The sequence below is a fragment of the Accipiter gentilis genome, chromosome 32 (assembly GCF_929443795.1).
Source record: "Accipiter gentilis chromosome 32, bAccGen1.1, whole genome shotgun sequence".
In the NCBI taxonomy this organism is placed as follows: domain Eukaryota; kingdom Metazoa; phylum Chordata; class Aves; order Accipitriformes; family Accipitridae; genus Astur; species Astur gentilis.
Genome location: NC_064911.1, coordinates 3,186,749 through 3,209,588, shown reverse-complemented (window position 1 = coordinate 3,209,588; position 22,840 = coordinate 3,186,749). Strand labels below are relative to the sequence as shown.

General features: G+C 39.4%; 1 protein-coding gene across 5 annotated transcripts in view; it reads left to right on the top strand.

The window, feature by feature from the left end:
* The window catches only part of GRIK1 (glutamate ionotropic receptor kainate type subunit 1), a 172,777-nt gene that overhangs the window by 76,276 nt on the left and 73,661 nt on the right, over positions 1–22,840 (top strand). For all 5 annotated transcript variants that reach the window (XM_049835116.1, XM_049835114.1, XM_049835118.1 and 2 more), the window contains exons 2-3: positions 17,706–17,873; positions 20,275–20,532. In XM_049835116.1, coding sequence (XP_049691073.1) covers positions 17,706–17,873; positions 20,275–20,532 — 426 coding nt within the window. The remainder of the gene's footprint in view (positions 1–17,705; positions 17,874–20,274; positions 20,533–22,840) is intronic.

Here is a 22,840-nt window from a genome sequence, read left to right as displayed (position 1 = left end):
TGATGAGCAATGATAGAGATAGACAGAAAAGTAGAGAGTTTAAAAGCGTCTTGAGGGGCTGGATGACTAGTTCTTCCTAATATTAATGGGAACTAGATATCTAAAACCTGCTGCCAAGGGAAATAGATGAGGAGGCCTTAAAAACTGCAGACCTAACACTTAAATAAATGAAAATCAAATACAAGAATACAGCAATTTTGTTCTCACATCTGATTTTACAACAATGGCTGATTGTGCTGGAAACTGGTGAAACAATATGTATGGAGAGAGAAAACTATGGCAAAAGCCCACAGTTTAGATCCTGCAAGAGATAAATGAAATGTACTCAGCGGATGATCCTTAGCTGAACACAAGCTGCAGGGTAAAACATAAGCTTCAATCAACTCCTGCAAATAATTTGAGCCCAATGCCATAAGTGCCTTAAATTAAATCCCTCTCAACAGGAGCCAATCTAAATCATTAAACATATGTCACATAGAGAGCTATAATCACTAGAAGTGTTGTCTGCACAGCATTTAATTTACATAGAAAATGTATTGTGGTTGTTAATTTGACCATTTTTCAATGTTCAGTATCTCACAGAAAACATACATAGTTAGAAGCAATGCTTGTTTTGTCACCAAGTGAAAACCACATGTGACATAATTCTGTTACTCAGTTTGTTGTGACATGTATAACTGTGGAAGAAAGCTTTCCTGCCACATATCCCTCCTCTTGTTTGAGATCTCAGGTATGATTTATTACTGTCTTTAGAATTTCATAACGTTTCGGGCCTGGTAGGATCATTAGAGGATCCGCACCTATCTTCCATCATAAACAAACAGCAGAATCCCATCCCCTTACCTCAAAGCTGAGACCAATAACTTCTATGTGACTGTGGCACATCTTTCAGAAAGGCACTCAGGGTTGATTTGAATAAATGACAACCTGTCAAGGAGTAGCGTTCTGGCTTATAGTCTTTAAAACTGTCTCTGTTTTTTGAAATCATACAGCACTCTGTTAAGTCTCACCTCCTTGGGAAAAAAACCCTCCCTCTGTCTATGTGATTCATGTCGTATGAAACTTTCACCAATCTATGGGCACCCGGGTGTTTGGAGGCTTGTCCATCCCAGGTGGCACATGCATTGGTGATGTTCCAGGTTTGCGTGTTAGGGAAAGTTAGAACTGGAGACATCTCTATGCTTGCTATGCTTCCTGCACTGAGAGCATCTTTTAATACAATAATCAACCAGCCTGGCTCACTTGTTATCTTTAGTGTATGTTGAAAGTAAGTCACCTAGGACGGTGAATAGAGGTAGCCTGAGAAACTTCAGTGATACTAAGATCAGAGTCATGCTCAGCAGGTATCAGCATTTTGTAGGCACAAAATAACTAAGCAAAACATAAAGGGAAGAAAGAATGTGTTAACACAGTAAACCCGAGCAGCCACTTTGCCACATCTGCACTACTCAGCAAGTGTTTGAATAGCAGGGTTTCACTGTAATAGCTTATTTCTTGACTTACTGGAACCAATATGATAATACTAAAGAATGTGCATATGGGGTTAAATACTAATTTTGTTGAATAAAGGGCAAAAAGTTGCATTCACATCATGGGGACAAGAATCACAAACTCTGAGAGAGATAGTCTGTTTCCTCCTACAAGTGCCTGCCTGAATCTGAAGAGTTTATATGATAATCTGCAAGACAAGGATGCCCCACTTTAGAAGACCTTTTAGTCACCCACTCTTTTACACCCTGCTTTCCTCGAGCTCTTCCGCATTCCCCTCAGAAGGCCTTCTTAAGTGACCTTGGGCATCTAAAAACCTCAGTCCGATATCTCTCTTAGAGTTGCAATTCATTCCTGACGTGAGCTCGTGAAGTCACTCAGGCAGTTCTTTTTCTTCAGTCTCCACAGCTGCAAAATGCAACAGCTTCAACAACCTGAAACAATCTCCACCCTCTTGTTATGGTAACGCACCCTGAGGTTTTCAAATGTCTAAACATGAGGAGCTCAATTCAAGCTCTCTTTGATTTTCAGGGGAAGACCAGCCTTGGTGTCACTTTGAAACAGACTTAATATATAGCTTCCAAAAAATGTAAGCCTGTTCAAATGTAGAAAATGTCAAGAAAATTCAAACTAACACAATATATAGGAAATTTTACACGCAGAAAGGAAAAGTGAGTCACGGAGCAAGGAAAAATAATCTAATGTCTCATGAGCTGAATTTTTAATTTTATTTTGAAATTTAAGTTTTTCTCTCCTGATTGATGGTAACACATTGAAATTATGGCCATTATGGCCATAATTTATTCCATAAATTATGGAATTATTTAATTGAATTAAAGCCATACTTTACACACTGTACTAATTATGAGTAATTACAGTCTCCTCTTCATGGCAAGGTTATTTTATGGGCTTTTGATTGAAATTTCTGACAATGAAGCTATGAGGCTAAAACCCCCAAAATAATAGCCATACCTAGTAGCATCAGCTTTTCTATTTTAGAAATCTGAGGAATGACTGAGTAACTCACATATTCACCTCCTGGAGCCTAAAGATGTTGTATCCAGTTTTTTAGAGAATTGTCTTTTTCTTTCTTTAATTTTTTTCTTATTCTTTTAATACTATGCCACAGTTTCAACCCATTTGTTAAATTTTCCACAATCAAATTTTCCTGCTTTTAAAAAAAGAAGTACATATCTAACTTTCCTATCAATAGCTATGATAATTACAACCAAGGATAACTATAATATAATAAATAAGTGTAATATCTATAACTAACATCTCTAACTAGCATTAATAATTCCTGATGAAGCTGTTCCCCCTGAAGCTGTTTGAGTGATTAGCCATGAGGAGATAGAGTATCTAATGCTGTACCACATGCTGTAAGAATTTTTCTTGCAATATTTGGGCTTGATCCATGGCTCACAGAAGTCAATTGGAAGACACAGGCTTCAATCACAATGATTGCCTATAACAGATAAGGCTAGATCAGGGAAAAAAAAATAAAAAGGAAGAAAATAGTCCTGCAGAGACAGAATGTTGGATGAAACAACCAAAGAGATCTAAAATCTAAAAGTGTATTTTCAGTGCAGCACAATTTTAAGCATGCATTGTGAAAGTGTGCACAACTGCTAACATACTGATTGCACATAACAAATCTTTTCAAGAATGTGAAATTTGCATATGTACGACATCTTTGCACAAGAAACGGATAATGGCCAGTGCACTTTGCACATCTTCATGTTGTTTCAGCCAAATCACTGCTACTGAAATCTTTGCTAATGCAAGAACAGACTACCTAGGCTTTGTGGTAAAAATCCAAGGATCCTTGTGTACAGTCATGCCACCATAATTTTATTTGCAACCAAATATAAACTAGGATACATGTTGATTTTTCAGTTAATGCTTGTTGATAAGCAGGGCTGTATGCACATATGAGGGCTTTTGTTAGTTTTAAAGAATTTTGTGAGTCTTTCACAGATCCCATTCAGACAAATCACATCTGTTGCATGAAGCTCTTAGAACACAGAAAAAAGTGCTATCTGCAAAAACACTCTGGAGAAGAAAAAAAGAAGAAAACCAGATGTAGCTACTATAGGCTTTTCTACTCAGTTTTATATTGAATTAATTCCTGAGAATTGGATAGTAAGTCCCAGCACCAGAATGCCTCAATCTGAGTATGATTGCTGGTGAAAGACATTTCTATGTATGCATCAGTTAGGAGTGTTAAACATTTCATGTCTGGGTTTTATCTGGTTATAACATTTCTGGCTGAGGTATCCTGAAATTTGCCTACACAGCATGAAAGGGGCTTACCTAAAAGATACCGCTTTTACAGGTTTAATGAGTGATTTGAATAGGAGCCTCTCAAGTCCCCAGATTCACATGCAAATGGAAACTTGGCTAAAATGAACCCCTAGGGATATTCAGCATTAAGAAAAGTGATGATACAACCTGGGAAGTTACCCCAAAGCAAGAATTTCTGGAGTTAAGTCTCTTACATCCCCTTTAACTTAGACTCCAATATGCATAGGAATTTCAACACCATATGCTTTTCCATCAGATGGTTTAACACTACTGAGAAGTCTTGGTTTCCTCTGCGCATTCTATGTATTTTCAAATCAGTCTTGCTAGAATATGAGTTTTTGAAGAATGTATGTTCTTTTTGGGGGGGGACGGGGGGGACGGGGGGGATGGGACGGGGGGGCGGAGCACATTACAAAAAACCTGTTCCTGTAGTTGTTTGGGTTTCTACTCCAAATTTCTATTGAAGTTGTATAATTTAACACTTCATGTAAAGTTGTGATTAGGTGCAGATGTATTCTGTTTACTCTTGTTACTTTAACATTTGCAAATGTAGATGTGAATAAGATATTTTTCAGACACAAAAGGCCCTCAGTAGATTGGGGAATAGAAATGTTCCAGATTGATAATTACCAAGAAAGCTTTAAATTGCAGACACCTCAACTAAGTGTCTTTTTAAGAGCCAACCATTATTATTATAATGAAATATGGGAACTCAAAATGCAGGTGCTGATTAAACATTACTTGTAAGAGTGGATTGGTTATAAAATCTGCAACCCCCACCCTTAAAAGCATAATCCTAGATAAGCCTACTTAGACATTATACCTTTCAAGACTGAAAATGTATCCTGGTATTTTTCTTTAAAGCACCTGCTATGCTGAGGCTGCAATATAAATAATACCTTGTTTAGAAAAATGTCAGCTCATTTTCTATGTGTTCCTTTTTGATGCTTGAGGATTTAAGGAGGAAACTATGTTAATGCTAGTAAGAGAGGGACAGAATAATCCAGCAGGATGGAAGAAAATATATTTCTATAAAGTTTAAAGAATAATAGGTAAATCCTGAGCAAAACCTGCCAATTTCCTCGCATCTCACAAACTGTGGGGGACCGTCAGTGAAGTGCCCCATCCCAATGGTGTGCTTGGAGTTTCAGGAGAGTCAAAATAATTGATCCAGTGGGAAACCTGGTAACATTTGGTTTTATATCCTTCCTCTATACCAATAAAAGATAAAGGTGAGGGGATTTATCTATTTTAATGAAAATCAATTAAATCACTTACGTCTTTTTAAGTTTCTGTTTTTAAACTTCAGGTATCTACTTCCCTAATTACATACCTGACATGATCTGAGTGGCTTGTGGCACTCTTACCTGTATTTTGTCACTCTTCTAGAAGTCTGCAAGTCCTTCTGTCATATTGCAACAGGCTCAGCTGTGCAAAAGAGCAGTAAGAGGCTTGGGAAAATCTTCCACTAGGTTAACTGCAGCATGAACATACTCTGTTCACAGAGGGGTTATATGGGGTGCTGGTCCTTAGCTTTTTTTTTTTGTCAGAGGAGGTCAAAGGCTTCTTCCAAAGAATAATCTTTTCCTAATAGACATGTTACATAGTTTCCCTGTAAGCCAAGACAAGCTCGGCAAGCAATATGTCAAGCTGGCTATGTTTTAATAACGCATGTCTTCTGGGTTCTGAGCATCCACCTTTATCTAATAGCTGATGCTCCCCTTTGCTGAGATGTTACAAGAAATGCCATCATTTCAGTCTGACGAGGACTGAAGCACACTTGGCTCAATGGTCTATTTCAGTAACAGCCGTGTTTAAATGGCTGTTGGGCCAAACCCAGTTTGCATCTAAATGAAGCTGAGCAGACCTGAGAAGAAGAAAGGCAGCAAGGCTGGGGCTGCACCTTGAGAAGGTGCAAGTGAAAGGGGATGCTGAGGAAGGAGGAGTGGGGAATAACAGCATCCCTACACTGATCCCCTTCCTCTGTGCTCTTCTGGGGGTCTACATCTCCCAGGGTTAGAGGTGTGGACAGCAGTGGAAGGTGCCAAGAAGTTCCCAAGTGTTGTATCTGGTGTACTTCTGAAGCTGAATCAGGAAGATTTCTGATTCGCTTACTCGGTGTTAAGAGTACAGGATGTTGTCTCATGCAGGAGAGAGGCATTTTCACAGAAACAGATCCATACTGTCACCATTTGACAAAGTTTTCTGGGGCATGGGCTGGCATTTCCCAGTGAGGCTGGAGAGAGGGGCTGCATATCTCAGGCCACTGTCCTAGCCCCCGGTTTATTGGCTGCCCTGTGCTACACAAGTCTCTCATATTGCCTTAACAAACAAAAAAAAGGTATGAGAGGTCTCATTTTCCCCTCTGATGAGAAGGGTAAGGACACGAGAACTGAGGCAGGTTTCTTGTTTTCTGGCTAGTCTTACACCACTGACTGCATTTACTGCCTGTACCAGTGGGGCAGAGGTTCCAGCCATGAGCCGAGACTTTGGCAGGGTTAGTGAAGAGCCCTGGGGGAGCTCCAGCCACCGTGGGAGAAGGAAGGGTGGTGACAGTCACAGGTTAGAGTCCTCTCCATTTTAGCTGAATGATTTTAAGCCTTTCCTCCAGGGTGAGAGGACCAACTTCAGACTCAGAGAAATCTACCATAAACTGTTGTTGCATATTTGAAGGAAAGCAAAGTCAAAATTCACTATTACTTCATGCACACTGTGTGACAGCAAAAGCTAATGTAACCTTTGTATCCTTAATGTTTAAACTCTTGATTAGGACACTATTTTTTGAATGCTTAAAAATGCAACGTGTCCATAGTAATTTATAAATTAAGATCTCTGCTGTAGCTTGCTAGCTGTGAGCTTCTTGGCATCCCCCATGTCAATCATTTCTGGATTGATAGGTAGCATTGCCTTTAGGGGAATTGTGACAGCTGGATTTCAGAAAGAAAAGAGCGATTGACTAAAGTTTGAGTTTAAAATGTCCTCCCCTACCAACTTTAACCTCCCTCCAGCACAACCTCCTCTCTGGAAAGGATGTACTTTTGGATAGTCTGTGATCTGAGTTTATCCACGCTTTTTCAGGATAAGCTCAGATTTCTTCAGCTTTAATAAAGACCTTATGTTCCTAAGCATCTTACAGATAATAGTGCTTAATGGGCACTCATGAAAAGAAGGAGTATATAATTTTTAAAGATATAACCCTCATGTTTATGCATAAAAATGCTGTTTACTGAATAACACACATTTCAAAGTGTAGTCTAGGATTTTGAAATGTCTTTCTATTTCTGTGTAACAGCTTGAGAAAAATGGCTAATCCTGAAGTAGTTTCATTGCATATTCAAAGTAACAATTGCTTTATAGTAAGGCTATATTCTAACACCTCAGGATCACTCTCCAGAGGAACCTTTTGAAGATTTCAGTCGAATGAATCTATACATCTTTCTATGGGTCCTCTGCTGTCACAGTGCAGAAAAAGTAGTAAAATGGCTCCACATACTGTATTGGTTGCTACTTTCTGGTAAGTGTAATATCTTGTAGCCACTGCAAAGGAAGGTGGTAAAGCACTTTTTGCACAGATATACCTCCTGTTTTAACCGGGTGCCTACATAAATGCAGGTGTTGAAATGCCTCTTAATTCAATTTTCCTTGCTATTCTTTTAGATAGGGTCTCTATTGTTCTGTTTGGGTCAAGGTTTCCTCAAATGTAAGGTACAATTACTTTGGATCTGCAACAAATCTTACTATATTTTTTAAGCAATCTAATATTTTTGAGATGGAGCCAGATAAAAATCAGTAAATAAAACTTCCAGCAAGTTCCACAGCTCAATGCCATCAGTCTTTTAGTCTTCATTCAACCAGTTTTCTCTCCATTCTCCTCATCTACTTTTTATATCTGTGAAATTCTTTTTCCCTTCCCTTATTCCTTAATATAAATATTGGCATTTTTCTGTGATTGTTCCTTCCTCTCTACTTTTCATGTTGCCTTTCCATCCCTTTCAATTTTCTGAAGCACCTTGTAGTCCAGCACATGATCAGCAATTAATATGTCAAGATGTCTGGATGTCTCAGAGAGACATCCTCTGACTTAGACAGATATGTAGGAAAAACGTATCTGTGAAGTAGTGCTCTGAAAGATTGAAAAAGACACCAGAAAGTAAGTTTCTCTTCCAGTGGGACTATTTAAGTTGTTAAAACATGGTGGGAGAAATGCTCAGCCATGAAAGAATTTTATCAAAACCTGTTGAAATCAGTAGAAACATTTATCTCCTTCAGTAAAGTCTTATTTCTTCTGAACAAGATGATGGGGAGGGAAGTTTAAAAGCTTGTTACTTTGTTGCTGGGAGCCTTAAAAAAAAGGGAATGAAACCACTGTTTCACTGGGCTACTGGGGAGCTCTGGAGAAAGCAGCTCCATTAGTACCACACATCCTGATTAGAACGTGGTTCTGTTGAAGGAGAAGGCTTGATCTGCCATGTCCTTTTGCAAAGAACAGCATACAAGCCGTGCTCTGCAAAGTGGGCCAGATAGTATGTGAGGGAAAGTGGGGTGCCAAAACTCTGTGTATGCTGCTTTAGCCAGTGCCTTGCTCCTGGGGAGAACATCCCACACAAAATCTAACCCTGGTCTCTGCAAGGCTCATCTGCCTTATTCTAGCTGCAAGAAGAGAAGGGAAACAATTCTTATTCCCTTCTCCTTGCTGCATGGCCAGAAATAGCAACTGATGGGACCCAGTGTTACATGTGTAACTGGGTAATTAGAACGAATTTTCTCCCTCTCCTGTTTTTGTCTTGTTTGAAATTAATGCTGCAATGCATGGATAGCTAGTTTGCCCAAGTAGGTATGGTTATGTGGGGGGAAGAACAGCAAACAATATAAATAACATATGTATTATTCTGCATTTTCAGTACTTCCTGACTAGCCTGTGCATCAAGTGAAAACAATAAAATAAAGACAGCAAGGAAATAGTTTTTAAAATTTCTATTAAATCGAGAGTTTGCACCTCTAAAATGATCCTTTAGTTTCCAGCTAGTACTGCTACTGTATTGCAAGAGATACCTGAATCAGGTCAACCATTTTTTTCCTTGTTAAAAAAAGAAAAAGTTCATTACTTCGAAATTCTATAACATGAATCATGCCAGTTGAGCCTTTGGGAAATATCGCCAAACTCACAAGCTGAACTCAACTAAATCCCAATTGAAAAAGCACATCTTTGTGTCTTAATAAGCTCAAGTTTTTATATATGTACATACACACATACATATTTTTATCCCTCTGCTTTCCACTGAATAAAAGCATTGCTGGATGCAGTACCTTGCTAGAATGCAGATTATTATAAAACCCCAGCTCTGACTCTCATAGAGGTTTTGGATAGGGAGGTGCTTTAACATTTTCTATTTAAGATCCTTTCCCTCTTTTGTAATCTTCATCTCAATCTTTAACTAGGCCTTGTTTGCTGTGAGTTATGCATTCAGACCTGGTATAAGGGGTTGCAGCTCTTCAGCAGTCACAGAACTTGCACCTGCCTGCATGAGGGCTGAAACCAAAATGTGATTTCTGCCAGTTTCATCGCTGTGTAATTAAGCACTAACCATGTTGCATGAAAATAACAGAAAGGCTGAGTCCCTGTGAGAGTTCAGTCTAAATCAAGAGAATTCTAAATCAGACTGCAAAGCCTGACAAACCGTACCTCACCTCTTATTAAAGCTGAGAGCAGAATCTTCACAGAAGCTACGGGGATACAATCACATCCTAAAGCCATGCCCAGAGGTGGATTTCAGATGTGCAGTTTCGAACCTAGGAGATACTCAATTTGTCAAATATTCAGTGACCTTTCTAAAAACAAATCTAAAGTTAAAGAAAAAAATCCTCACATTTGCTGAATTTGACACGTGAGTTGCACCCCCTTCCATCTTTCTTTGTTGGGTTTCAGGTCATGAACCTGTCCCAGATTTCAACTTCCCAAGCCTACCACGCAGTCATGGAAAGGAAAATGTAACCATCACTCCAACCCCACAAAGCCAGCCTTGCTCCAAATTATTGTCTGGTTGCAAATTTCTTGCAGTCCGGAGAAGCTTGCAGTCTGCAGAGACAGCAGAGGAAACAAATGCAGAGATGGGGATGAGGGAGGCAGGAAATCCAGATGAGCATGAGAGCAAGATACTTGCCTTTCTATGCTCACCATCTCATCTTTTATTTTAGATTCAGATGGCTGAAAACAATGAAGATAGAGTGTAGAAAGAGGAAGGGTATGGGCTTCGAGTTTCGTTTGGAGTGCATCCTAAAAGGAGGAGCCCACAGACAGATGATGGGTTACAAACGGAAAAGGATCCAGACCCAGGATCTGGCATAGGCAAGGAAATGGCAGTGACATTTGGCAGGGTATAGCAATGAGGAACAAGATTAAAGGCATACTGGACAGGAACGAGGCTGGGTGAATGCAAAGATGGTGAATGCTGAGGTAAGAACAGGGGCTTGAAAAAGGGCGGGAATAGGCTGAAACAGAGCACAATGTATGGAAGGTTTCCAAAACAGCTTTTGAACAGATTGAAGAGGGAGTGATGGTAGAAAAGTCGCTCAAGCTCTCAGTTTCACTGTCTGTAAAATGAAGATGATAATAGCTACCTAATTCAGAGGTCCCTGTTGCAAGGCTAAATTCACCCGTGCAAAGAATGCTAATGTGTTCAGTTTGCATTCTGTGAGCCAAATGCAAACCCCATGCATCTAATTCCACAAAAACCTAGGGGAGCAAACCCACTTTGGTCTGGATTTGTAAATGTAAAATGCAATTACTGTTTGTTGTAGGATTGTGATCGTTAATGATTCTTCATGAGAAACTTTTTTTTTTCATATGCACAAACACATAACAGTAGTTTTTAGGTCATGTATAAATTAGAAATAATAGCCAATTTCTGGACTAATCTTACACAGTCAGTGAGCTAACTTTAAAAAGAAAGATACTGTTAAACTGTCTGCTAAAGGTAAGCCTTTAAGTAACAACTTATTTGATTATTCTTTTCCAGTCAGCTTAATGCCCAGACTTAGCTCTGTAATGAGTGCAATTGCACCAGCTCTCAGACTCCTCATTGCACAGGAGAATATGTCCTCTGGTCAGAGGCAAAGATGGAGAAAAATGCTTGGGGGGGATTTCTTGTAGTGAGTGGTTTCAGTCCAAGTGGCACACTCTTTAACTCTGTAAGTGGACATTATCTGCAGAAAAAAACTTCATAAACACTGTTTTGCTCTGCCCTGTTCCTCTTTGGGCTAGCAGGTCTACCCCTACCACTCTGCTAGCCCTGCTATGTTTGAGAGGTGTGTGTGAGTCCATAGCCATCCCACCAGCAGAGCGGTGTGAGTCCATATCTATATTGACAGAGAGCAAGGGCAAACTGCATGCTAATTTGGCTTTATGAATCTCCTACATTAACTTGGCATCAGCAACAGCTTCTCTTTTGGGAAACCAGTGACACATAGCTGCACAGTCATTAGGATTTTAAGTCTCATTTCTCTTCAGTGACTGACAGATGGGTTTTAATGAGGTCTCATGGACCTCCTGGTGTTCAGACGGTGCTATGGAAAGGAGGGGAGGCTTCTCAGAGCATAAATCCCTCCAGGAGATAGATGTTCAGATGTTTCTGGAAATCCTGCTAGCAAATCACCTGCATGTCGTGGCACTGGATTGCCTTTGAAAGCTGTTGGTGGCTCAAGCTCTGGGATGGAGCAATGACATCCAGTGGGCCCCGTGCTTCCACATTGCTTATTCAGTGTGTCATCCTGTGCAACAAACACCTCGCCAGGAGGAGAGACTATGAAATTAGGAAATCCTTGGAGCAAGAAAAGAAAACCTGGACATCAGCCTTGTAGAAGTAAAGTTTTATCCTTAACTGGAAACAGCTGTAAGCTTCAGAAAGTCCTCTTTTTGTCTAGTAAAGGGAAAAATACCTATGTCTTTATAAGGAAAATCTTAATTGTAATCTTAACTATATTTTGCCTCCACTATCCTTCTTAGTCTGTATGTTTCAACATTTCAAACATTTTTTACTGCATAGTCAGCATGTTTGTTTTCAGACAGCATTCTTTTGAAGGTAGAACCTGAATAAGAATGTAAACAACATACAGCTTTCAGGTTTTTTAGCACCTGTTTCTCACTTTAATTTCTGTCGAAATATCAAAATACTTGATGCTGGTATTAATATGGCTACTCCTGGAGTCATATGCCTATATGAATAGCTGAGCTATCGTCTTTAAGTTGCTGGGACTGCTGGCTGTATGAAACAGATGGTATGCTGGGGGATGAAAATCTGGCAGCAAATAAAAATCCCAGCAATATATCTTTTAAATCTCATTGTATCTGGTGGTTTGACTTATGGTCCTTGAATACTGTATCTAGTATTCAGCAACACTTTTCTCTATTTTAACAGTACAAGCAAATTACTTCCCTACACTGCCAGCATTTTCCACTGGTCAAAAGCGGAGAGAATGATGTAAGTGATAACATATATTATTAAAAAATGTCTGGAGGACAGTTCAATAGGTGATACACAGTGGATTCCTGGTGTGAAAGGGAGGTTGACTGCTGGTCTGGTGTGTAAGCATGCACATGGACCTACCACAGAGCTGCCTCACACAGCCACCAGTGAGCTGGAGAGACTTTTAACAAATTTAATTGGGAAATTTGAAATTTATCCACCAAGATAATGAACACAGGCATGTCCCAGAGCAAGATCTACCTCTGAAAAATAACTGCTTTTTTTGGCATGTCTATGGTGACCACTAGGTCTCAGGCTGGCTTAAGAGCAGAACATGTTTTTTCTCTTTTAGTCTCCTTTAGGTGTCAGAAGAAAATATAGACCACACTCAAAAAGCATGGCATTTTCACACCTCTTTTTGCAGGCTATCAGTACTGTCTTTGTAAGACTACCTCCATTTCATCTGGCTTTATGTAGTATTTTAATAGGAAGTAGCAAATAACAAAAAACCCCCAATGCCGTAAGATGCTGTTCTTAAGTTTGCTATGGAGTAGGTCAGGAAAATCTCTCTGCAAGCAGGATATGACTTTTAAAAATATTTTGAAAAGTTAGCATTTTACTTTGAAAACATCAAAGTGATACTACTGACTGAAATCACAGAAATTCCTTCAAGGCTCTCAGGCACTTCTATGTATACATGGCTTAAAAAAATATACTACATCCACTGTATTGGGACTAAAATATATTAGTGAGATATTTTGCATTGAGGAAACCTGACCAAAGAAGCCCAGGGAGACAGGTCGATAACTGCCATCAGAAAGGGCGTCAATTTTTAGCTGTTGCTGTTTATGACTGGCTTTAAAACAGAGACAGAGAATTTTTCCAATAATAAGCTTCTAGCTCCGCCTTGTCTTGAAGCAAAATGTTGAGACCCTTTGAGAGGTATGGAAATTGATGCAGCCATGACCTTTTCTGAAACTCTCTCAGTCCATGATGGCCCCTTTAAATGGAAACATTTGCTTGCTCAGAAGGACTGGAGGCTGCTTTTTCAGGTGTGCCTACTGAGGTGTGCTTTTATATTTTTGACATTTTACTTGCTGTAGAATTTTTTTATCTTCAGAGGATGAATGGGGCTGATGCTTTGCCACAGTGGTCAGTTTGACTAGCACTTCTCAATCCTCTCTGCTGAGCAGTCACTCGTGTGGCTCAGCCCTCATTTCTGTCAGAGCAACATTAGCCAGGTAGTCATTTTCCTCTTACTTTCCACAGCTAAATTAAAAGTAGGGGCAGATACAGCTTTTTCCTTCATGCTTGCAGGCATCGCTTTATAAATTAAATGCTTAAAGTGAAAGGTTTCCTCACACACATGAGCCGAAGGAGGGTTATTGGTTAAGTTGACATGAATGTGGGCTTATCCCACTGATGTGCTCACATGTGGCTGGTGGAGAGTTACTCCCTGTGTGCAGTAGGATGGGGTAACCTACATCTGGCATTGCTCCCCAGCTGTAACTGGTGAAACAACTCTGGGAGGTGTTGACATCCACGTGAAGCAGAGCAACCCCTATAGCTCTGGCACTTACCTGGTTTGGGGTGGGCGGCTTCCCGCTGACTCAGGCAGCCGATCCCACTCATAATGGGGGCAGATGTAGTGCCTGTGCAGAAGAAAGGTCAGGTTTGCCACTAACCAGGACTAGGCAGCTTTTGGTCAGCCGAAGCTGCTGCAGCAGATTCACTATCTGGCTGAGTAAGTGGGCAGGAGGGGAGAAAGATGAAAGGGAGGACCCAAAAATTTAAGCTTTGTCCCTTGTATGTGCTACCAGCAGCCTACCTTGAAAGGCAGTGCTTGTTTTTGTGCTTAGCAATAATAGCCTCATTTCTGGAGCATTATTTATATCTTGAGTTAATATTGATTTTTTTCCTTCCCTTGTAGAATCCTGTAGTTAATTTGTTTTTAAAATGTTGTACAGTAATTACTTTGTTTAAATGAATCATCTGACAAAACAGTTCTTCATCAAACTTGTCACTTACTCTGCTATTTCTTTTTTAACCTGGACCTTAGAATAAATTCTAAGCTTGACTGTAAGTCATCAGCAGGACACGGGGGAAGAGGAACTATTTACTAAATTGCTAGATTTCATTAAGGATACATGGATGAAAATACAACAGCACAGAACAGCCAGATTTTATCTGCTGGCTTGTTTGTGATGCAAATTTATAGACTGATTCAACTCTTTTTTGCACACATAGGTCCCAACAGAAAAGTCAAGCTCAAATAGGTAGCAGTTCAAGCTTTTCACAGTGCAACTATCCCAAACTTCATTCACAGGAAGCAAAACTTCCTCCATAAACTATCTCGTTTACTTTGTTCGTGGGCAGCAGGGCATGGCTCTTTGTGCTTACTTTAGGGTTTAATCAGGAGAACATTCATTCAGTCAAGTAAATGTTTACTGACTTGGAAGAATGACTTTTGTGGTCTCAAAACTTCCCCATCCTAGCAAGGAGAGGGAGCACTACTTCTCAGAGACTTTAAATGGCCCCCTATTCAGCATCTCCAGTTCAGCTGAACTAAATTTTCTGTGTAAGATTATGAACCTCTTGACTAGCTGTCCTGTTCTTACACCAGACCTATCCAGAGTATCTCACCAGCAATTGAAAGCATGTAACCAAAGTCGTCTGTGCTTTACTGCTATGTTAACACGTACAAAAGGAACCTGGAAAATATGTTGAGGGGGTACCAACGTACTGGTTATACAGCTGACATTCAGAGAGACCTATCTGAATATATTTGATGTGTATGTGATAGTACATATGCAGTTTTGATTAGTTTGCTTAGGAAATGCATCCATGCAATGCTTTCCCTCTTTCCATCACTCCTCCTTTCCCTCCACTCCTTCCCTCTGCCCAGTGAACTTCTAATCTTTTTTAAAAGGGACCAAGCAAAAATTCTGCAAAATTCTGCTAATGAAGTATAAATAGTTCACGGATATACATCAATTAATATTAATCTCCATTTAATAGGCAACTGATTAGAGGTCTAGAAAAAGTTCTAGTCCTAAAACATGAAAGTGCTTGTGTATGTACAGGTATGAAGGTTACCTCAAGGGTGGTTGAAAGAAGTTGTTCTAATTTGAAAAAAAAAGAAAAAAAGAGAAAAAAAAAAAGAAGAGAAAAAGAAATTAATACAAGCCCAGCACAATAATTGTTTCCAAGATGGTAGTCTCCCTGTCTTATTAGAAAATTCTCTCAGGCTGTCCATTATACTCAGTGACTTCCACCTTGCCTTACAAAACAATGTTCTGCTAATTCTAGTAAGGGTCCAAGCAAAATACAACAGTTGTATCTTGCTGTCCCAACCCCAAGCTGGCATTATAGCTAACCAAAAATACTTGTCTGCCTCAGGGAAAGCAAATTTTATTTTTTAACTAGAAAAGTAGTAAACTTGTTGGTGTCATCATTGGGATGAGGAATTATGAGATCTGAATGAACAGGCATTAGATTTTTTTCCTTCTGCTAATCCTATAGTTTGCAAATCTGGAAAATCCTGCTGACTCTCAACATTCCACATGAGGTTTTACATTTGATTCCAAAACCAGCATTTCAACTTTTTTTTCAGCTATTTCTCTGTGTCACAGTCTCCTGTAATCACTTGTATATTTTATGATGGAGGGGAAAAAAACCAACCAGAAAGTCTTTAAGGTTTTAATACATGCATATAGTAAATGAGAAGTAGATACAGTGAACAAGAAAATTGCTTAAGTTGGCAAAATTGCCTAAGTCATGTTAAGGTATTGTTATATATGGGTTTGACAGATAATATAATGCTGTGTATTCAAGAGTAGCTAGAGATTACATTGCCAACTTGGGATTGATAGCCACCAGTGTTTTCATTGCTGAGTTAAAATTCGAAACAGGTTTTAATTCCACTGTGTCCCCATTTCCTGATTGTCAACTAACCACTGCACTATTCCTACACTGGTGACATCAAAATTGCAAGAGATTGCAGCGCATTAGCTGAATACATTCTGATGCTCAGAAAATATAAAGTGAATATCTAGGGCTCAGATTTCACATGGGGAAATGCGAAAATATGTAACTGAGAAATCCAAAGTATTCTCTAGTGACTTGCACTAAATGAGTAAATTATACTTGCAAAATCAAGTACTGAAGCTGGAGATTGCTGTTTAAAGGAGCTCTTTTTTTTTTTTCAAATTAGCTGTGTTTGTTATGCATTCATCAAATCCCAGTGCTCCTAGACAGCCTGAATGTGTTGTTGGCATAATAAAGTCTCTAGAGGCTAGAGGGAGTAGACATCCCCATATAAGTGGGACAGCCTGTTGTTGGCTTGAAACATAGCCACCTTCCCCATCTCCGAGTATATGCCAAAACATTCAGAATGCTTCCAAAATTCAGATTGGTTATTTACAGGTCCTCTTCTGGAAAACTTGCTTCCAGGTTAAAGAAAAGCTCAGATTCACCTCATTTGTTTTAAAAAAGAACAGGAAGTGTATACAATTTCAGTTTGAAATGTAGAGAAAATTCTGACAAATCAAGCAGCACTCAAAAAGCAGTTGCCCAGCTGGGATTGCACAGAATGGGTTGGGACATGTCTTTGTTCAAATAGTTCAAAATAGATGTTGGAAGAAGAGTATAGAGGATGATAGGAAGTTGAGAGCAATTGTGCTAGATTCAGCACTGTCCTTGGAAGAAGACTTTTAAACTAGCGTCATCATGATACCCGTAGATGCTACACCACTGGAGAGATCACTCGACACTTTGGCACAGAGGTGAAACCTGTGGGAGCAGTGTGTGTTTCAGTTATGTTCTATATCAACAAATTCAGTTCATTCAGCAACGAGCTTTGAAAAAGTAAAAATACTCACCTGTCCCTGAGCAAACTGAGAAATGGCCAACAATGTTGCCTAAGTTTTATAAAAAACCAAAGCCCTACTAAAACACCAGCCTCGAGTGGAAACTTTCAGTCCATTTCTACTTAAACTCCTAAGTCACTTCTGAATGTGGATCTTGTACTGCCAAGATTTGCAGAAACACTTCAGAAAACATCTCCAACACATCCAAGTTTCATCTCTAAACATGGATTAGATTGGAGCAGGGGGAACAAGACCTAAGAATATCACTACTTTCATTAGTTGGGAATTTGATAGAAGTTTTCACAGGCATTTAAAAATTTTATTTTGAAAATCCTGAATAATAAATATGCATCATCTTTCACAGATGTTTGTCTAAGCAGCATTCATGATATTGAGTTAACCTACAGTGACACTGTAGATAAAAACTAATGATCCAATAAGTTTTTGCTGTAGTGCTTTTAACGATTTTAACTGTTTTCCTTTATGAACACTCAGATTATTACTGCTCATAATTTATTTTTCTCTTTTTATGTACAGTGATGAAGAAGTGAATAATACTTCTCATTTATCTCTGTTTCAACAGGAGGGATATTTGAAACTGTGGAAAATGAACCTGTTAATATTGAAGAATTGGCTTTCAAGTTTGCAGTCACCAACATTAATAGAAACAGAACACTGATGCCTAATACCACATTAACCTATGACATCCAGAGAATTAACCTTTTTGATAGTTTTGAAGCCTCCAGAAGAGGTAATTATCTCAATTACTGTGTCAGTAACACACATGTTCTGTACTACCTTTCCCCAGCCTAGTCTCCTTTTTTGCTCCAATTGTAACATGTATATGTGAATGGTAACATAAAATTCATCTTCCAAAGTTATTTGAACTAAGAATGAAGCTGGACTTGGACTTGTCATCTAGTTTCTGATAAAACACCTACATACTGTCTGCATGCTAAGAGTCCCAGATGGAAGGTGGCAAGTCCAACCCATTTTTCTTTCCAAAAGATAGATTTGCCACCTGGAATTCTGCAGAGTATGATCACGGACTAACAGGGAGCACAGTGGGATGTCACAACGCACACACACACACACACAGATATCCATTATTCATAACAAATTATTTCTATTGTACTTTTAAGAACAGAGGCCAATAGTCTCCCTGTCCTGAAATATTAATGCTTCAGAGGGTTAGACATAGAAGTAAGTTTCTCTGTGATAAACAACTACAAGAATTAGAGTGGACAAGTTTGGAATTTTTTTGCCTATTCTTTTATTATTCTCAGAGGGAAAATTATGATCCAATTTACTTGTGTCTAATTTACTTGCAGACCAAAACAGAAAGGGGAAAAAAGTCACAACTCTCCTCAAGCACAGTGTAGCTCTTCACCTCTAGGAGGCAACCTTGAAGTTTGCTAAAATTTTATGTACAGCAATCTGGTTCCTGGAATTACATGGTGTGCACACAATCTTATGCAAACAAGTCTGAAGAAAGACTCATAAGTCCCTAAGACTTTGCAGATGGGCTTTGCACTTCACTATAACATCTATCACTGTAAATGGTACAAGATATGCTTGCTATAAGGCAAAAGATGTGTCTGCTATAAGGCAAATGAAGGCCGGAAAATAAACGTCACAAATCATGCTAGAATGCTGGTAAACTGTCACCTTCCAAACATCTAAGCTACTAAATTCTCCTCATGGTACTCTAGTTTCTTACTAAAGACTGGAAAAAAGGAGATTGCTTTCAAAGAACATGAAAAATAGCTTTAAATTCTCTTTATTGCATTCTTTTTCAAGTATCAGCTATATGCTGGAACTATATGCTATGAAAAATCAAGTATGCTGGATTTATAATCCATATAATCCAGAGAGGCAGGATTTTAGATTCCCTGTAGTGTGAGAATCTCTTCTGTGACTGTTGTGAAAGTACCTTCTCCATTTGATCTGTAGGAGGGAGCTCATTATAAATATTTTTACATACAAGGAATACATTCAGACAGTAGTAATTTCTTCTCATCATGAATTATTGATATTATTTATGCAATTTGCACATTAAAACCTGTGATCCTTTACAAAGCCTTCTGAATTAAACCTTGGAAACCTGTGCATTTTATGCTGTCTGTAAAGCACTCATTTGTAGACTGAAAACAGAAAACAATTGATTTTCTGTCATAGTCTATTACTATCAGAGAGCTAAATATTAATTTAAAAAATCTCAGCTCATTGTGGATGTTTGTGTACTTAGTATTTCATCCAATCACTGTAATTTCTAAATTTTCCACAGAGAACTACCTTACAAAGAGTACAGCACTGCAACTCAGTGCAGGGCTTTGTCACAGTCAATAAAGACCTTATTAGAAACATTTGCAGTAAATTTTACTAGTGGACAAAAGTAATTAATATTACTTCATCTTCTGTCTGTTAGCCTGAAAAGACATGGGAGGGAAAGAAAAATGAAAAGACACCTACAGGAGGGATTCTTTTGCCTGAGATATAGGCACAAGGAGAAAGAAACCTTTGTTGATACTAGCATTTGACTGATTTGGAAAGGTATTAAAATGTCAGTGTCTGTTGGTTCTTTATTTCCCTGTGTCATTACTAAGGGCTTTAGGCTTTACTGCCTGTTTTGTAAACACAGATTATGGAGAGCCATGAATCATAGTGCCCTTTACTGTTTATATTCCTTCAGTAGCCTGAAATTAAAGCAACTCACATGGGTAGAAGCTTGCCAGTCATGGAGGGAATCTGTAAAGTCTCTGTTGTAACTCCATGAACATATTTCCTGTTATGCTGCCATGAAACTTAATTCATATGACGGCCTTTTGGCAAGTCCATAGCCAGAGAGCTCCTGGTTTCTCCAGGATAATGCCATTCTGAGAAAGGCAATTTAGGAATCAATGTGATCTGAAGGTAATGAGCAGAGAAGCTGTTTTGGTTTTTATTTGTAGCAAGCAGGTTCTAGGATATAACGCTAATCAGTAAAGCCATTTTCAGGAACTATTTGCAAATCTCTCAGTGGGTTTGGGAGCAACATGGTTACCCATTCTTACTTTGAAATGATAGGGATGGATGGAGAATAAATATTCTCAGTAAACATCACACAAGTTACTTGCTTTTGCCAGCTAAAAGCTTCTTCCTCTCCCCCTCAGCATGCGACCAGCTTGCTCTTGGTGTAGCTGCTCTGTTCGGACCTTCCCACAGCTCCTCCGTCAGCGCAGTGCAGTCCATTTGCAATGCGCTTGAAGTCCCGCATATTCAGACCCGATGGAAGCACCCTACAGTGGATAACAAAGACGCATTTTATATCAACCTCTATCCAGACTATGCAGCCATCAGCAGAGCAGTTTTGGATCTTGTACTATACTACAACTGGAAAATAGTAACAGTAGTATATGAAGACAGCACAGGTAAGTAGTACTGGTGCACTGCAGATCATGTACTTCTGTTAATGTACATACATGAACAAATTCTGTGAGAGAGAGTGCCTGTGATAGTTCGGTTTGGCATACTTACAGCAGTTTTTCCCAGAATATAGAAGAAAAATATCTCTGATGGTTCAGCTATTCTTCTGCTGCTATGGCTTTTGGAAAGCTGTTCATTTCATCAGACCTTAAGAAGTCACCAGCAGGTAGCTCCTGGATTTTGAATACTCAGTCATGTTTTGCTTCCTATTTGTGGAACAACTAACACAGCTTCAAACTGATAAATACTGTAGTGTGGGACTGATTAGGGATTCCCCCTTTCAACGAGGGGTTGATCTTAAAAGGGATGCATCTACAACCCAAAAGTTCAAGCTGCAGCATTTTTAACGTAGAGGCTACCTTGTTCCTTGAAACGCTCAGAAAGTCAACTCACTTGTCAGCTGGGTACTGAAGACTGAATCTGAAAGTTGCAATTTGTGTAAATGTGTCATAGTTTAACCCCAGCTGGCACTAAGCACCACACAGCTGCTTGCTCACTCCTCCCCCTGGTGTGATGGGGAGAGAATTGGAAGAGTAAAACTGAGAAAACTTGTGGGTTGAGATAAAGACAGTTTAATAAGTAAAGCAAAAGCCACACATGCAGGCAAAGCAAAACAAGGAATTCATTCACCACTTCCCATCGGCAGGCAGGTGTTCAGCCATCTCCAGGAAAGCAGGGCTCTGTCATGTGTAACAGTTACTTGGGAAGACAAATGCCATCAGGCTGAATATCCCCCCCTCTTTCTTCTTCTTCCCTCAGCTTTATATGCTGAACATGACATCATATGGTGTAGAATATCCCTTTGGTCAGCTGGGGTCAGCTGTCCAGCTGTGTCCCCTCCCAACTCCTTGTGCATCCCCAGCCTCCTCGCTGGTGGGATGGGATGAGAAGCAGAAAAGGCCTTGACTCTGTGTAAGCAATAACAAAAACATTCCTGTATTGTCAACACTGTTTTCAGCACAAATCCAAACCATAGCCCCCTTCTAGCTACTGTGAAGAAAATTAACTCTATCCCAGCCAAAAGCAGCACAAGATGTTTCCAGCCTGGGACTCTTAACTCACAGCAGATCATTAATTCTTTATGACAAGAACCTCCCCCTGGGGCACACAGTAGTCATAGCTGTCCAGTAACATACCATGGACAATCAGTATCAGTAACATGTGCCTTTTTATTCACAGGTTAAAAATAGAAAAAAAGAGAATAACAAACTCATTCCTGGGAACAAGTGAATTAAAAGCTTATCAGAGACTAGGACTTTTTTTTTAATGCACAGAGACTGTGGAAGGGTGTCAATGTATAAGGGAGTCCAAGCCACTGTTGCATGTCTTTACGTGTATAGGCTTTACTACCCCTGTAGCTGATACCATATACTGTACTGTATTTGTTTCTGAGCAATGTATTAGCTGCTCTGGTCATTGAGAAGACTACATACCTAAACTGCTCTCAGAAGGAGTCCTGTCCAGCAGGATTACACAGGAAAATTTGTTCAAGCATGACTGCAGGGAACGTTCTCTCTCCTACAGTGTAGACTCAGTCATGGATCAAGGGTCCATAACCTGGCTTCACAAGAAAAGGTGTGCATGTAAACAAACCGTTAAGAGCTCAGAGAGGTCTACAGCTCTCCCATCACCACATAGGAAGCACTAAGCAGGGCTTGCTAACTGATTGTTTTTTGCAGGGCACAAAGTTACAGATAAGGGCACATTCCATGCAGCAGAAAAGATTTTCTTGGAGACATCATAACTGTAGAGATGAAGAAAGTAAAGCCAACCAAATAAGACTTACACTGACAGTTTTTCCGCTGTAAACCCTCACCACCATCCTTCAACACTTATGGTAAAGGGGTAGCTGAACCATATGCATTTCTGAAAAATCCTGTTGTGCCTTAGTGGTCAGTGGTGCAAACTAAGCACTTCTCTGTCAACCCCACTCTGAGACTTGCATTCCCCTTTCTCTTCCCATTGCCCACAGAAGTATAACAACTTCTAGAGCTCTACGGATGTGCAAGTAACATTTAAATTGATTCTTTGATAATGGCATAAAACAAACCTGGATGAGCCATGAGCTCAGGCATCTGCTTAAGTCTTTAAAGGGAGTATGCAAAAAAAAAGCATGTATATTAAAATCATGTTGTAAAAACATGTCTGAAAGACAGAATTCTGCTTAAAAAAAAGCCAAACCTCAATTTTAAGGCTAAAAATGTTGTATCTCTTTCTGCACTGTTGACAGCACAAAAGAAGCACATGTTTCCT